At 30.8% G+C, this 16614-nt stretch overlaps 2 protein-coding genes across 3 annotated transcripts; both read left to right on the top strand.

The window, feature by feature from the left end:
- The first annotated feature begins 1689 nt into the window (after window positions 1-1689).
- On the top strand, window positions 1690-6770 carry LOC125077188 (sorting nexin-21). 2 transcript variants are annotated; one of them, XM_047689038.1, is made up of 5 exons: window positions 1690-1742; window positions 1835-2062; window positions 2392-2613; window positions 2716-2909; window positions 3720-6770. In XM_047689038.1, exons 2-5 carry the CDS (start codon window positions 1838-1840, stop codon window positions 3844-3846), a joined length of 768 nt encoding a protein of 255 aa, XP_047544994.1. In that variant the 5' UTR covers window positions 1690-1742; window positions 1835-1837; the 3' UTR covers window positions 3847-6770. The 2 variants fall into 2 exon arrangements, with proteins under 2 accessions (XP_047544994.1, XP_047544993.1); XM_047689037.1 differs by lacking the exon at window positions 1690-1742 and having other exon boundaries at window positions 1750-2062.
- A 3861-nt stretch (window positions 6771-10631) lies between these two features.
- Window positions 10632-11697, top strand: LOC125077297. The gene is made up of 2 exons (XM_047689207.1): window positions 10632-10908; window positions 11329-11697. Exons 1-2 carry the CDS (start codon window positions 10673-10675, stop codon window positions 11552-11554), a joined length of 462 nt encoding a protein of 153 aa, XP_047545163.1. The 5' UTR covers window positions 10632-10672; the 3' UTR covers window positions 11555-11697.
- Window positions 11698-16614: the final 4917 nt, after the last annotated feature.

Raw genomic sequence — 16614 nt, 5'->3', positions numbered from 1 at the left:
GTATTTTTGGCCTTCAATATAAACTTCCTGTATCACTCCCACAAAGCCCAGACAGGTAGCTAGTTAAAAATGTATAGAAAAAAATATCTATGTATAATGTTTTCACAAATTGCTATCAAATGCATGTATTTCTTATATTATGTGCAATGTATAATATAATACTACTCAGAGCTTTAAATAAGTGTATAATTAAATATTCGCATATATTATTATTTAACAATATATTTTGTTATATTTAAATTTAAAAACGAACAGAATATTACCAATTTCTATATAATTTACTTAATTATATTATGTATTACTATTGTAACATTTAAATAATATTATAAATGTGGCGTATACTATATTCAACTTGCAATATTAAAATGTACCAGGAATTTGATTGACATTTTTTTTATTTTGGCCCATAATACACATAGACACCCTGAGTTTAAAGATGATGTATATAATTATGTTTACTTTTATGTTAGAGGTTTCTAAAGTAATATCGTAAATAAAAACATTTTTTGCGCTTACATTGCAAATGCCGGCTGAACCCTACGAGATAGATCAAAATAATGTACCACAGTATCGTACACCATAAAAAGGTCCTCAAAAAAGTCCGCGATGATATATGTCTATCTCTTAGGTATAACTTACACTAACCATTTTTTATCCTTTACTTTTTACGAGAAATATTGGCTTATTTTCAAGGCGATTTTAATTAGTAATTTTTGGGTTGTAATTGTATTTTTGGCTGTAAACTGTAAATATGGCCCTTCACAGCAAATATTTAAATTAATATTTTGGAAGATTTTACAGATTTAAAACGCAGGGACACGGTCGATTGTATTGTCTAATGACTGAAAAACTGAACGTTACAAGACATTCTGTAGTATATTTAAAATCAGCATTACACCCGTGCGAAGCCGGGGCGGGCCGCTAGTAATAGTTACATAAAACAGTTAAAGCTCAGCTATTACACTTCTTTCCGGTCGTGTCAGATTCGCTGTCCTTTCGGATAATTGGAGTGAGAGTTTATTTATGCCCATTACACTTGCGTATTACAGTATATCCTGCGCAGTTGGGTAATCTCCTATGAAAATGGCCACCACAGCCGAAATCGGTCGGATGAAGACATCATCACTAATAGATTGCACATTCATATATGACCATAAAATGAAGAATGATTATTATTTAAATAAAACGCATATTTATATAAATCTTCAGTATATTCAACGGTGGAAATAGCAAAAGCATAGTATTTTATCCTACAAAAACTTCTTCAAAGAAAAAAGTAAGGTTGCACCTAATTGCAGACTCAACTAAATAAACTGGTAATTTGTTATAAATTACCGTAATATACTTAATTGTGATAAATTGTAAAATCATCATAATAGTACAATTAACATTGTCGGTAATTGTTTTAAGTTATCAAAGAATTGTAATAACTTGTAAAATTATCATAATTGTACTATTGACATTGTTTTTAAATGTATTTTTTTATTCACGCTATGTTAATTCATGTTTTAGCTATTATTTCCACTAATATTATCTATTAAAACTTTAAATTTGCAACCGATTCATTAATACACAGATTATATCGCAACAGATGAAGAAAATACAACAATTATTTATATACTCTTGACACATAACTTTGACATCTGAGTCCTGACATTTGTAATCAAATTTCTTTGTTATGATTGTGGATTGTCATTTGTCACTGCAGTCATAATTAGTTCGACAACCAACATTTATTTATAGTATGTGTTCGTAGAGATCATAACGTTATTAAGATTTTTATTTAATATATTCGATTTCGTTTTTCAATAAACTTCATTGAAATACATTATAGGGAATGTTGAAGTTTGAAATAGTGTCTTCTCGGACGGTGGAGGGCGTCGACAAGGAGAAAAAATATGTAGCGTATATGTTACAAGTTAGACAGGATGCTACCGAGTCACGAGTTTTCGATCCAGACCCAGCGAATGTAGAGAGAAGATACACCCACTTTCTCGATTTGTACAATGGCTTGAAGAAAGAATATCCAGCATTATTAAATACCATTTCATTTCCGCGGAAGGTATGACTCATTATTTTTAGTAAACAAACCTTTGTTTGCTTTGTGTTACAGCGATGCTAAACATACAAATTTAACTATGAATAAATTAGTATTCATACATTTGAGTAGATGGCATTTACGATATTGCAATAGTGCGTTTAATTTAATTTGTCTAATACAATTTCAATTCTATGACTCTACTCTACTTAGTTCTTACTGCCCTTGGAATAGAGCTTTGTTTAGTTGATCTAGAAATTGTACATAATGTTCCAAGATGTTCTAGTAAATACCATGTAACCTAAATAGCATTAGTGATGTAATAATTATTATTGATAAGCCCTTTATTGCAGATAGTTGTTGGCAACTTTGATCCAAATTTAATATCAACTAGATGTGCTGCATTTGAGTCATTACTAAATTTAATAGCAAATGAGTCACGCCTGAGGGATGCCCCCGCAGCTATTGCATTCTTTCAGGATATAGAATTAAAAGAAGCAAGAAAATTAATTGATGATGGGAAATTTGACCAAGCTTTATCTTTATTAGAAACAAGCTTTAAATTATTAAATAAGGTATATCGCTGCATGCCTTAAATCTATTATATTTTTTATCAAGTATTTAATTTGACAAAATATTGAGTATGCAATTATTAACCTAAATTTCTGTTTTGGTAGGTGTACACAGATAGATCTCGAGTAGTCTTAAGTGTTCTATGCAGAATAGTGGCATGTGCAGGATCCAGTGGTGGAGCCTTGGCGGGTCCTGTGGAAAAATGGGCTCAATTAGCACTCAGACGATATGAAGCAGTCAGTGACTCTGACTTACTGCTCATTTATATACCACTTTTGCACACATGCATTTCTATATGGTAAATAATGTCACTGATAACTTATTTATGTACAATAATCAATACTGCATTCACAATTTGGTTTTCAACAGAGACTAGTTTTATACTTGAAGTGATATATGTTTGTTGTATAAATATAATACAATTTATTAAATTCTAGTATAAATGAGGTAATCATAATACCTAATGTTTAAGTATTGTTACATCCATGCTTGTATTTTGGATCAGTAAATTATAAACTTTAAAAAGAATTTAAAAGAAAATAAAAATTGATCATGTTACTTAATTTTTATATTAGATACATCAACTCTTGGCCGTGTCCTTCTATGCCCCGAGTGTAGCTAGCAAAAAATCACATAGTAACACCAATAATATATTTTTTTGACAGTAAGTGGTGTAAATGGCATATGACAACCAGTTTTTATTATGTCATCTGTAGGCAGACTGGCAAATGGGCTACCTGATGTTAAATGGACATAGACATTGGCACCATTACAAATATTAAACATCCTTTGCTTCGCCAATGTGCCACCAACCCTGGGATACTACTGGGATACTTCCCAGGGTTGGTGGTATTCTTTTGATAACATTCTCTTCATAACATCTTACTAGATGTAATGTCCCCTGTGCCTGTAGTTACTGGCTCACTCACACTTCAAATCGAAACACAACAATATTGTTATTGCTGCTTGGTGGCAGAATATCTGATGAGTGGGTGTTACCTACCCGATGGACTTGCACACAGCCCTATCATCAAGTATAATTTAGATGATGACTGATTTGTGTGTATTTACATGTTTAAATGATACAAAATGAAATAATCAATTTCAGGGAAACCCTGGGTCGTGATAAGGCAAGGCTGGTTGAAGAGTTGAACTCACTACGTAAAAAGGGAATGAAAGTTGATTCTGTGCCGAGCCTGATGGAAGCTGTAGACAGTTTGGATGCAACCATTTAATATTATCTTAAGAGATACAGTGCTTTAACAAATTAGAAATAGTTTTTAGAAGACCACATTGAATATGATAATATTTCATATTATTTTAGCATGTTATTTTTTAGTCAAGTATATTTATTCAGACTAGTATTTTGTTAATTTAAATCATGTTAGCTATCTAGTTTAAGTATAAAAATCGACTAATATTATTATAGTGTTAGTAGACCTTCAGTTTATTTGTACCTGCATTTTTTTTTAATATTTTATTTTGACTTATTTATTATTAGATATTTAATTACGACATTTTTACCGAAAACGATTTAGACCATGATAGATCTGCAATCAGCAATTTTATTTCTTACTTATTCTTACCTAAGATAATATTATAATGTAAGCATTTTAATGATTTAATTATTAGTCAATGTTATACTTTAATTAATAATGTTCAATAGTTTTTAATTACATACTATGTGTTATAATTTTTTTGTGATAAAATTAAACACACAATATTGCATGTCGCTTGTCTGTACATTTTGTACTTTGGTATAGCTAGAAATAGTGCTATTGATCTTGCGGATAGATAGATATCTAATGGAATAGGAATTTTATTTTATTGTTTTTGTGTAAAATTAATAATATGAAAAGTTTATTCTAGGTTATTCAAAGTTAACCTATTTCAGAGTAAATTTGAATGAAACTTGTACTTTCTTGATATTAAGTCATCGTAATTTTACGATTATTATTTTATTTCACTATAAACAGATTTTGAAACTGAACCCAGGAATTGAGAATGTTTACTGATAGGCTGTTCACTTTTGCGAATCCAAACCAAATGATAAACGAATAATACTCTGTCTATAATATTATTATTATTATAGTTTGGATTTGCAAAAGTTAGTACAGATACCTATATTTTGAGTTATAGAGTATCCAATATTTTATATATGAATAATAGTAAACATTTAACAATTAATGTTGAATAATTACTATGCTTACTTATGGTCAATAATCCATTCAGTATTATTTTTATGATAGCATTCTTTCAATAACCTGTCCTAACATTGATTTTTCCAAATATATATTTTTTAAGAATTTAAAATGGTAATTCTTTAATAAAAAAATTATCATTTAAAATTTTTAAATCATATACTGATGTCGCATTGTGTCTCGATATGCAATATTGTTCTAAATAGATATGATTTTAAGTAGACAGCTTGGAACTCGTTAAAAATGGTTACTTGTTCACTTGTCATTATTATTTGAATTATATAGTTTATATATATGAATAACAGATGGCGTTACTGTCTCAACCCAAGCATTGAATTAAATTTTATAGTAGATTTTTTTATGGATTGGCTGCTATTTCATGCCTTGCTCATTTCTTTACATGATTTTAAAATTTACGACTTTTTATAAGGCTATTAATATGTTACGCATTATGTATTAAGCAGCTAGATCAAATAAATCGCCTAAAAATAAAATGTGCCTAACTTAGTATTAAATTGGATCGGAGCATAATTATTAAATTGTGATATTTGCTGGTCTCTTATTGTATATAACATTTTACAAAACTTGATATTCGTTCGTAGAAGGATGTTTAGTGAACTGTGATTTTATTTACATTGAAAATTTTAATATAGTGCTTGCAATAAACAGTAATGTTGGTTCTAAACAACTCAATTATACGTTAAGTCCTCGTCTTATTAACAAATCGAAAAAAAAAAACAATAGTATACACAATTAACGGCTATTAAAAAGTATTTTTTGTTTGATCTTATCGTAAAACGTTTTTTTTTCGAATACGTCAATTGATCATGTAATAGTGAGAATATTTTTATTGTAATGTTGTAACCATAAACAATATAATATTTTGATTCCTTCTACAGCTGTCAAATTCAACATGAACGAAAATGCGAAAGATAAAGCGATCGTGCTGCCAGTTTTTGTCTACGAACGTACAGATTAATTAAAAATGTATTTTTGAATCAAAAAATAAATAAATAAACAGCAATAGTACGTAATTAACCCCATTGTTGGTCAAAGGAAATCTTTCCTGCTAAAAAGTATTTAGATGCAATTCGACCACACTGCTACGGTGCGGATTGGTTCGTTCGTGGACAAAGTGAATGAAGTGAAGAGGTCTGTCTAATTTCTGGTCAGTCTGATCTTTATGTTCGTAGTTTTAATAAAACTTCGTCATGTTCGGTGATATTGGAAAAACAATAAATATAGAGTTAGTTATAAAAATGCATTCAATATAAGATTATCTAGTCTAGTGATAATTATGTATTTCAACTTAGTGATTTGCTTGATAAGTATTTAATTCGTAAAACTGATTTATATTACATAGCTTTGTTTAAAATATCTCAAGATAGCCGAAATAGTTGCTTGCGGGTTAAAAAAACCTACCGAAATCCACAACAGGGGTGATTTAATTTGGCAATTGGATATTTTTCATATTATTCATAGGTTTTGAATAGACTCAAAACAAAACACCAAATTTTAATGTATACATATTTGTTATACAGAATCGTTTATTTAAAAATGAATGTTTCTTCGACATTTGCGTGATTTCATTTGAGTGATGTGTGTATTTTAATGGATTCTTGTTTACAAAGAAAGAAGGAGGCATTGCAATGTATGATAATTGCCAAGAAAGCTAGTTTTAAATTAATATCAACTAAAATGAGCCTTTACTTGCTTTAAAACCATAGTGTAAGATAGATCGCTAAATACAATAGTTTAAAGTATTGGTATTACTTTTTGTCTATGCCTTTCAACAAATTAACTTAATATTCTGTCACTAATGTAGGCTTTCGCTTTTTTATTTTCTATTGTACGATGAAAGTAAATATTAAATGTTAAGTATATTATTTACATCTTCAAATAATGTATTACGTTTTTAACTCTTATATTTATACCCGATAGTTTTATCATTATAATCTTAGTAATAATAATTAAATGTATTCGTAAGTAAAATTATTTAATCCGAAATCGCTTAATTTTTTCTATGATATTATTTTATTGATTAAGGTGACTGATATTTTGTACATTTGTAGCCATAATAAATATAATATATTTGAAAATGTTTTGTTTTTTTTTTTATATATAATATTTTCATTATTTTTTTTAGTAAAAGTATTTTTACTTTTGTGATATAAAGCAAAACTGAGCAGCAGGTAAAAATAGTAAATTAAAATATCCTAAAAATTATTTTGATTTCCCGTAAATTTGTGCAAGCCATTAGAATGGTCGTTTTATTAATTCATAAATTGTTTTTGATACTCTGTAATATTTAAGTATATTCAGAGAAAAAATAAACAAATTTATAATTTTAGGATGGTGGAATTACCAGGGCGATAACAGAACAATTACTTTGATTAATCTTCCTATTAGGTACAGTTCACAGAAATCGATTTTGTTGAAAGGTGTCTGTGTTTTTATGTTCGTGAACTTTTTTTCGTATTGAGTACAAATTATGATAATAACTGCAGATGATTTTAGTCCGAAGCGTTCCATAATGAAATTAGTTTCATATTAAATTGATTCAGTACTTTTTATTGTAAAAAAAGCATAAAGCGAACCTAAATTGTGTACTGTATTTGAGGACAATAAGTTTTACCCATTTTTTTTTTAATTTTTATGTAATACCTGTGTTTTAACTTTACAAAGATTTGACGATACATAGACGTTATTGAATTTATATATTTAGTCGAGCGAAAATAAAATTGTTATGCATGATTTAAATTATTTAAGGAATATTTGGAGGTTTTGTTTATTAAACAAAAACTACTATTAAGATTGAACGGGATACTCATATTATTTAAGTTAAAAAATTAAGGACATTAAAATGTAGTCATGCTTGTATTTCAGTCATTTAGTCGAAGGCATCTCACCTCTGTAAAAATCACTTCTGTCATGTGTCTTACGAGTAATCTATTTGATCTACAATTGCCTCCTCGGTCTAGTGACTAGCATGTCGGTATACTGAGTCCGTATTAAATCCCTCGCTCAGACCAATATCGCTTTATTATTATGACTATAAACTTAATACCTTAACTACTAATTACACTATATACCGATTATTATTACAGACACACAGCCTTCGTGTAAATTGTCTACTTCTACGTCTTCGTACAAATCTACTGACTTAGAAGACGGCGGAACTGTACTGATTTGGACGTAGACAATTATACTATATTATTAACATATATCTACTTATTGGGTTTTACTGTCATGTGATTCTCAACACCTAGAGTTCCATAGTTGTCAGATTTCAGATAGTTGCTCGTAAAGCCGTTTATTCCTGCACTTGACTCTTTCGTTGTTAGCAATCCCATCGGAATATGCTAGAGAAGGGTTTAGATAAAGTTAAATTCAAAATCGTTATTCAATATAGAAGCATTACACTAACTTATTGACTGTCAAAACCTCTACCACCAGTTTGGGAGTAAACTCCTCAGTCCTACACAAGAACCAGTGAAATAAACTCAGCGAGATATATTTTTTTTCTTTCAAACGCTCTTTTAATATCAAAGTGTGTTATCATCTAAGAAGTCATTAGTATTATAATATCGTTTTAGATACAAACGTCTTATTATTGATGATGTATTTGTTCTTCGTAAAAATATAAAATAAATCACTTTATCAAATATAAGTAGGTATATTGAAAAGTGACAGTTAGTATTTTAATTCATAATAAATCTATCCATATAAACGATAAAGTTAATGGTATTACTTTCGTTAAACTCTTTTATTTACTTACTTCTTTGTCATATTCACTCATCGCGATACCGCGAATATGCGTGTTGTCGCGAAGGAAGGGGAAAAGCCTCAGCGAAGGCTGGTACTTCTGGAGAAGCTGAAGGCAGTTCTCTCCTTTGTCAGTAAAGTATTACGCATCAAAGGGTTTTATCATATTAAAAATATTATTTTTGTAGTTTTCATAGATAAATTACACAATGTGTATTTTAAATCGGTGAAGTGGTACTTGGTGGTAGGACTCTGTGCAGGCCCGTCTGGGTAGGTACCACCCACTCATCATATATTCTACTACCAAGCAGAAATACTTAGTACTGTTGTAATCCGATTTGATGGATGGGTGTGTCAGTGTAACAACAGACTCAACTACAAGGTATATAAAATCTTAGTTCTCAAGATTGGTGGCACATTGGTGTAAGTAAGAATTAAAATTTCTTACGGCGCCAATGTCTACCGGTAGTTGGGCACTTAGCATGAGTTTGCCCATTTGCCCGTTAGCTAACTTAGTTAAAAACGTTATGTCAATATGTTTATTATAACCTTACCTTTCAAATGAACAAACCTTAAAAATATGAAAGCATAAAATAAATTAATAATACTGTTTTTGAATTCCACTTATTCAAGGATCATTATTAAATTAAGAATATATCATTAAAATGCGTAAGTAGCAACGATTATGGATTCGATGAGTCGATGTCATAAAGCCGATATATTAACTAAATTGTTAAGGGATTCACCAAAACAATTTTCCCTTCATAAAGTTAATGAATTCGGCTCAAATCGCCCTTTGTAATGATTATGATATGCGGTCCCTTCGATCGACGTTTGATTACACGGTAATTTCGATCGGCTAATGCACTTATTAATTCATATATCGATTCCGAGTGCGAAAAGAATATGGAAGCTTAAAGGGCCAATATCAACGATATTATCGTGTTAAATAATTTCTGTTCAACCTGCCTTGTTCTGTTTTGGATTTCATTAAGTTTTTCAAGGTGGAAATTGAAATTAGCAATGCCTAAATTGTAGGTCTCTTGTTGTTTGAATTCATTAGACTTGTTTCTTGAAATTGCATCTGCTTATAAAAATGTAAATTACAGCTTGAATTACGATATCTAAGTGTTATTTAAATGTAACCGTTTTGAAAATAAATGGTTACATTTATTTATGGTAAGCGTTCATTTCCTATGGTAAGTAATACTAGGAGTATTTGCATCATAATATATATATATGTCTATCGAACCAACATCATATTTTATAGAAACAGCAAGTACGGGGAAAGTTCTTAAGAAGCAACTTTGTTTTAAGCGCGGCTGGTAACAGCTATAAATCGGTCGTGCAGATTTACGAGGGTGCTCTGCAAATCGGTTTATATTTTCGATAAATAAAATTGGCGCGGGTTTTGCGAGGTAAGCAGAGGCAGTTAGGAGCGCGTCGCCGCTGCCGCCAGCTGCCGCGCTCACATAAACCCAACTACCCTCGCGTTTTCTTGCTGACAATTTTTTCCTGCTCCGGTCATTACGCAGCTGGGCCCGAGACAAAACGGCGAATCGTTTAAGCCCTCTCCAGAGACCGTCCAATTTTATTGTGTGTACCTAGTCGAAATTGATATGCCGTGCGAGTGCCGGCTAGCGTCACATGCTGAAGGACAACGGCCTCGCGCGCGCTCATTTGTTCACTTTACTTCAGCACAAAATAAAATTAAAATGGCAATGAGTGATATGAGCTCTTTGCATTTTCATACAGTTAGAATTGCTTGACCAACAGAGCGACTTTGCTTATATTTTGATTACGTATTTGTAATGTTTCTACATAAAAGTCGTAATTTTATTTTTATACTTTAGTATATTCTATATAAATGCTTAAATTGTAAGTTTTATAAAATTTATTCTCATGTATTGATTTTATAGTGTTTGTTTTTTAGATTTTTTTAATTTCTATAAAAATAACCTTTTGGTGAAAATCGACAAATCTCCTTCGTAGCTGTATATTGCTTAAATAATCTATACTCACGAGACGGAATTAAACGACATAAAGCAAAAAAAGTGACACTTCAATTATTTCCAAATGTTTCCGTGTAAAAGTAATGTCGTCTAATAAAAACGATTGCGATGCGGTATCCGTAGCGGTGGCATTAGTAGTATTTGCTCTGCCGCTCACACTTTTGATGCCCGGTTTTTCAGTATGGGACATTCTTCCAAAAGTCCGTATAACGCGTTTTCATATCTTCGACTACTATTTCTCGTGGACACAGCTTAACTTCGCTCTCATGACGCTGCTGGTACTTTTCTTCTGTTTATACCTGGAAATAAGAAAACGCGCGTAAGTTTTGATTCATTAAAAGGAATGCGTATATAAAAGCAGAATCAATATAAAATATACAAACGAATGTGATGTTATGTTACAATAAAACGTTCATTTATCCCGTATAGCCTCTCTTAGTCATCTGAATATATTCAATTTATTTTTATAATATTATTTATTTAATATTCGAGGGCGTTAAATGATAATATTTATCTTAGTGTTAAAAACAATACCTATATCTTTTTCTTTCTATTGGTTTATTAAACCTTTTTGGTCGTGTTTAGTTAAAAAGCGATAATATTTTTAAAATGATACGACGTTACTGATGGTTTTTACTTCAGAATTTACATCCCGGATTAGTTTAATATTTAATAATCATTGTAAAACATCACAAGTTCAAGAAGATACAGTAATTTAGCGAGGATATTTGTTTTTTAGATTAGATGAAATGGTGGAAAATGTTTTAAACGTCCGTCAAGCTACGGAAGTTGCGATGGAAGAAGAAAAAGATCGTCAGGCAACTGCTGTTAGAGCGTGTGTTCAACTCCTGGACACCTCGGCGGAACACTACGAGAATCTGACCCTTCTGCGAGATGAGCTTCGCAAGAGGGAGAAAACGCTTCAACATCCTCCAGTTATAGAGTTATCTACTTCGGAAATGTAAATTTTGAGTTCAATCTACTAATAAAAAATAAATTTATTAGTATTTATTCGTCCTAGCTTAAACATTTCGATCTTGTGTTATTTATTGTCAATTTTGTTTTAAAAATAATCTAGCAATTATTGAGATAATACTAATCTTTACTACAGTCCAAATTCAAAATGAAAATTCAGAGAGAGAACACAGAGTTACCTAACTTAGAAAATATTGTAACTACTTACTTATACAAATATCGTTTGAGTGTATTTTGAAATAGTGACTCAAAAGTTTATTTATTTTTTAAATAAAGATTTCTAATTACTGAAAGCGTTGTATATTCATACGTTTTTATTTTTGTTTAACGCTAGACATGTTCATTAGAGCAACCGACTCCGTCCTCGTGGGACATTGTTGACGCGAAAAAACCAATCTGGAGCTAGCAATTACGTCAAACGACCTAATTAGACGCCGCTTGCTTTACTTGCTACGACTCGCTTAAAAAATATTTTGTTAAATATACATGCAGGTAATTATCGGAAGAAAGTAACTATTTAGTTTCTTGTGGGTTTCTTCTCGAAATAATTAAAGGCTATTTTAGTTTTGATTAAAGGTAATCATGATTATAGCTAAAATTCTGATTATACTTATATTCATATTGTTTTCTTCGTCGGCATGTTCTTGATATTGTAGCATGACCAGGAATATGGACATGGGCCGTCTAATGTTATGTTTAGTTATTGATTATTTGGAACAGTTTTTACTTCGTCTTGTGGTCCAATCCGACACTGTATTTTTTTCTCATTAGTCAAACTCACACCCATACTACCTATCGTGCTATCAATATTGTTATCTTGTACTAAAAAAAAGATAATTATTTTAAAAAACATTCCATTGCTCTTTTCCGATGTTTTTTTTTAAATAAATACCTAAGTAAATATAAGATTGCTTAGAAAAATGAAGTCTTTGTACATACAGTCTTACTTTAGTAAGATTATTAATTGTCGTTAACTTTTTCCTGTGTAATATATTTTTTTCCTTTCTTACTTAATTGAATATCTATAAATTATTTTGACTACTTAAGTTTATCAAGTTCTGTGGAATAAATTTAATTTCGTTACGATTCAAAAGTGTTTAAATTCATCCTTGCGAAAGGAATTCACAGTAGCTTTGATACGGCTCGACACGAAAGTACGTCACTTAACATCGCAAAGTGAACACGCCCCTCTTTTTTCATTTAAGACGAATCCGCCGGGAGCGGATCAGGCGCTTGCAAAAATAAATAAAACTGTTATTGAGATAAGCATCTGCGGCGCGGCTTTCGCTAAGTCCCGCTGTGTCGCGCTGAGCAATGCACTGAGATATGTCCGGATTACGGCGCGCCGCAGCCTCGAGTTTCCTTCAAATCTGCCGCTTTTCTACCAAGTTTACAGCTGAAACCGCTTAGTCTCCACCAAGATGACAATTTAAAACTGAAATGAATGTTTCACTGTTTTCCCATAACATTATTACTTTCATATTTCATTGTTATAGAATTAACTATTGTCTTTTTTATAAAAACGTTTGTAAAAATAAACATATAAAATGTGAATTAATAAGTTATATCAGTTAAGTCAATCAAACAGTCATTATAATGTTTGCTCTTAGAATTCATAGAAGTCAATTTAGTTTTATTTCCGAACTTTTACTTTAATGTTCTAGGTTTTCTACTTTGCATGCAATTTGTTATTGCTGTTACCTACCATACAAATCAATGATTAGCTGGTGTAAGCAGTAAATGCTGGTTTTAGAATATCTCGAAGTGATTTGAAGGAAAAATAAACGCACGTATTACTGTCGCGTACTGCGATATAAGATTGGCCACCTGCGGCCACCTGGCCCGGATTAATTTCTCATCAGCTCTAGCTCCGGGGAAATAATGAAGATTCGAGAAAAATACTACGAGTCCGGATTGTCTCCGCTTGATTAATAAACCCCGCACAGCTCCTTACAGACGTTTACGTTACGAGATTGATGTAAATTTTAGATAAGTTATTCTTGTCTATTATTTTTAATCAAACTTGGAATAGACTTTAAGACCCCTGTTTTATATTTTTTATTGTTCGAATGAAGACGAACAATAGAGCTACTTGAGGTTAAGTGGTCACTTTTGCCCCATTAGTATTGTAAGAGGTTTTTCTTTACATTGCCAATGTGCTGCGAACCATGGGACCTCGACTAAATCTAAAATTTGATGAAATATTTCAACCGTATCGAAGCAATGAGAAGAGTAGCTTGTCGTAACGTTTGCTAAAAATAAAAAATCATGAATGTTTGCTGATAAGCCTACACTAAATACAATAATATCTAAATTTTTCATAACATTTTTTTTTAACATATTTTAATCTGTATCATGTGGTGTACAATAAAGTATAAATAAATAAATTCTACTAGTAAGGATTGATTTCAATTTCGATTTTCGTCGAAAAAACCGAGAAAATCATTTTAGGCCCTTGGCCAATAATTTATGATAAAAAAAATATTAAATTGCATTATAGTCGTAATCTTATGATACTTTAGGAAATTGATTAATCGCTTAGCTTTACTTCGTATTAAAGTAATTTAACTTTCTATGGTACCTCAAAATAATATAATGTAAATATTTCCGGTAAATAATAATGTATGTTTGTAATGTATATTTTGACATTTTATAATTATGTTCGAATTATAAAATTAGACGGGATACAAATTACATTGGACCCTTTTTCCGTTATTCAAGGCTCAATCGCTTTAATAATTCTTTAATGATGAATTTAAAATATTTTTTAACGTTATTTTCCAAAATTTGATTTTAAACGGTGACATTTTGACCGCAACGTCACGAAGGCGGCATACGATAGTTTCCTCAGCCGCAAGATGGCCGCAAGCATCTGTCGGTTTGTCGCTTTTTCCAATTAAATGACTACTATATTAAAATTATGAATTATTTAGTGTATTATTATGATTGCGGTTCATGTTCCTTCACGCGAACACTTTCGTTTCGACCAAAATTGCCTCGAGTCATGTAAAATTTTATTAGAAGTTTTAAATATTTTACAACCTTGTATTCGCTCCACTACTTTTTTCGTGAAAATTTCGTTCCATCACTAATGAACCTTGGCCCGGTGGTTAGAAATTACATATACATACATAAAACACATGAGTTTTAACCGAAAAGGCAGAGTCCGTCCCCGAGCAAGCACCACTTATAATTTATGTACTTAGCTTGTGCTTATTTTAAATAGCGTTCAGCGATAAAGGCAAATACGACAAAGAAACCTGTATGTATTCAATAAAATTTTAACTCACGTGTAACCGACACGCTTTGGAGTAACGTGGCCAAATGATCTCCAAGTCCTTAAAAAAGAAAATGCCCAACAGAGTAACGCAAGAACAAACTAATAATAGTAAGATTTGTATATTCTTTCATAGCTATTGTTTAATTTAGGATGCACTTTGTCGTGTTTTAATTAAAATAAAGTAGCTCAGGAGATAATTTAACGTAAGTTAGTTAAAATATTATATTATAGCTTCGCGCCGAGGCTACAAAAGTGAAGCGCATAGCTAATAATCTAAGAAGGTCCGTTTCTATACATAAATTTAAATTGTCTTTTGAGCCTTCACTCAAAATTATTTATGTTAGTATTTATTGTATTAACATAAATTGGACATGAGTTATTTTATTGGCCTGAATGCGTCAAGTGCACCTCCGTTGGACAAAGGTTATGATAGTAATTCTGATTTGTCATAGATCGTAAAGACAGCGTTTGTTTATTACACCGTAGAAATATAATCTTTCGATTTACAACGCAACATCTTTATTGGTAGTTTTTTTAAATAACTTTCAACATGGAACGTGAATCGGGTAGATCTAATTATTTATTGTACTTAAATGCTAAGATGAATAGTCTTATTATTATTTATAGAGCATTTAAACTTGTATTCTGTAAAAATGTACCTCGTATGTAAACAGCTAAAGCAAATTTCTTATTTTTTATATATACTGCGCTTTGCCTTCTCGTTTCGTAATACAATAAAAATGCGAATTTTGAACCATTGAGTCGTTTTTGATTTAACGTTACTAAACATTTTGAGATTTTTCAGTAGAGTCTATCCAGACAATTCGGCGTGTTTATAAAAAAAAAAATTTAATTTACAATCTTTATAAGATTTAAGTGTGCCAGTAATAAGACATAAATAAATAAAAAAATAAAAGAATAAAAGTACATCTATTTCTATTGTATATAAAGTACAAGAACGTTTCTACTTTTATTAACAAGATATATTATGGCAACGGCTACACAAAGCTCCGTCTAAATTTATGCTTACATAAAATTATTTATAATTAATTGCATGTTTAATTCAATTCATACATCTAATGATTTGAGTGTATGTTAAGGTTAGTACTTCGAATCGTTCGGTTAATTTATGTAATTACATACCTATTTAACGCGTTTAACGCGTTAACCCCTGGATCTACTGATCTCATTGTATTTTACGTTAGAAGGAATTAAAAAAGGTTGTAGATGTGAGGGGAGGGGCGGGTGTTATGTACTTTGTCTCTTTCTGGACAACATTGACGATGACTGCTTGAGATGTTAAGACGTGAAAGCGAGCAGTAACGCGAGTAAAACCTATAGCTATATAGAATAGCTAGTATTTCTAGTAAAAGTAATAATTTTAAAGTTAAGTTTCAACCTTATAACGGACGTTGTTCATACTTGTGACTTGATAGTATGTAATAAATTAATAAAGTCCTGGAAGTCGTCTGTCCCGCATGCACAAGTCGTTTGTCCACAATCACTGGTCACCTTTATTGTTTAGGCATTAATGATAGGCGCTGCTTGGATTGTGAGATCTTGATATTTGAAATAAAATCAAGTATATTTTTTATTTATTACTAATTTTAAGTAAAACAATTGCTTTATTGGAAATTACTCGTTACCTCGTTTATTATTATAGGTGTATTGATTAAAACATTATTTTTCAAGTATGTAATACAAAAAATAAATAATTGATAACAAAATAATAAATTCATATTTTTTTACCTAAAATTAGAAAGAACTGTT

This window comes from Vanessa atalanta, chromosome 3 (genome assembly GCF_905147765.1).
Source record: "Vanessa atalanta chromosome 3, ilVanAtal1.2, whole genome shotgun sequence".
Lineage (NCBI taxonomy): Eukaryota > Metazoa > Arthropoda > Insecta > Lepidoptera > Nymphalidae > Vanessa > Vanessa atalanta.
This window is presented reverse-complemented; position numbering and strand designations above follow the sequence as displayed.

Excerpts from the sequence above, each read along its gene's own strand:
- LOC125077188 (XM_047689038.1), top strand. The coding sequence starts at position 1,838 with ATGTTGAAGTTTGAAATAGTGTCTTCTCGGACGGTGGAGGGCGTCGAC. Across the intron at positions 2,614-2,715 it reads GCTTTAAATTATTAAATAAG|GTGTACACAGATAGATCTCG; the intron begins GTATATCGCTGC and ends CTGTTTTGGTAG. Across the intron at positions 2,910-3,719 it reads CACACATGCATTTCTATATG|GGAAACCCTGGGTCGTGATA; the intron begins GTAAATAATGTC and ends AATCAATTTCAG.
- LOC125077297 (XM_047689207.1), top strand. The coding sequence starts at position 10,673 with ATGTCGTCTAATAAAAACGATTGCGATGCGGTATCCGTAGCGGTGGCA. Across the intron at positions 10,909-11,328 it reads CTGGAAATAAGAAAACGCGC|ATTAGATGAAATGGTGGAAA; the intron begins GTAAGTTTTGAT and ends TTTGTTTTTTAG.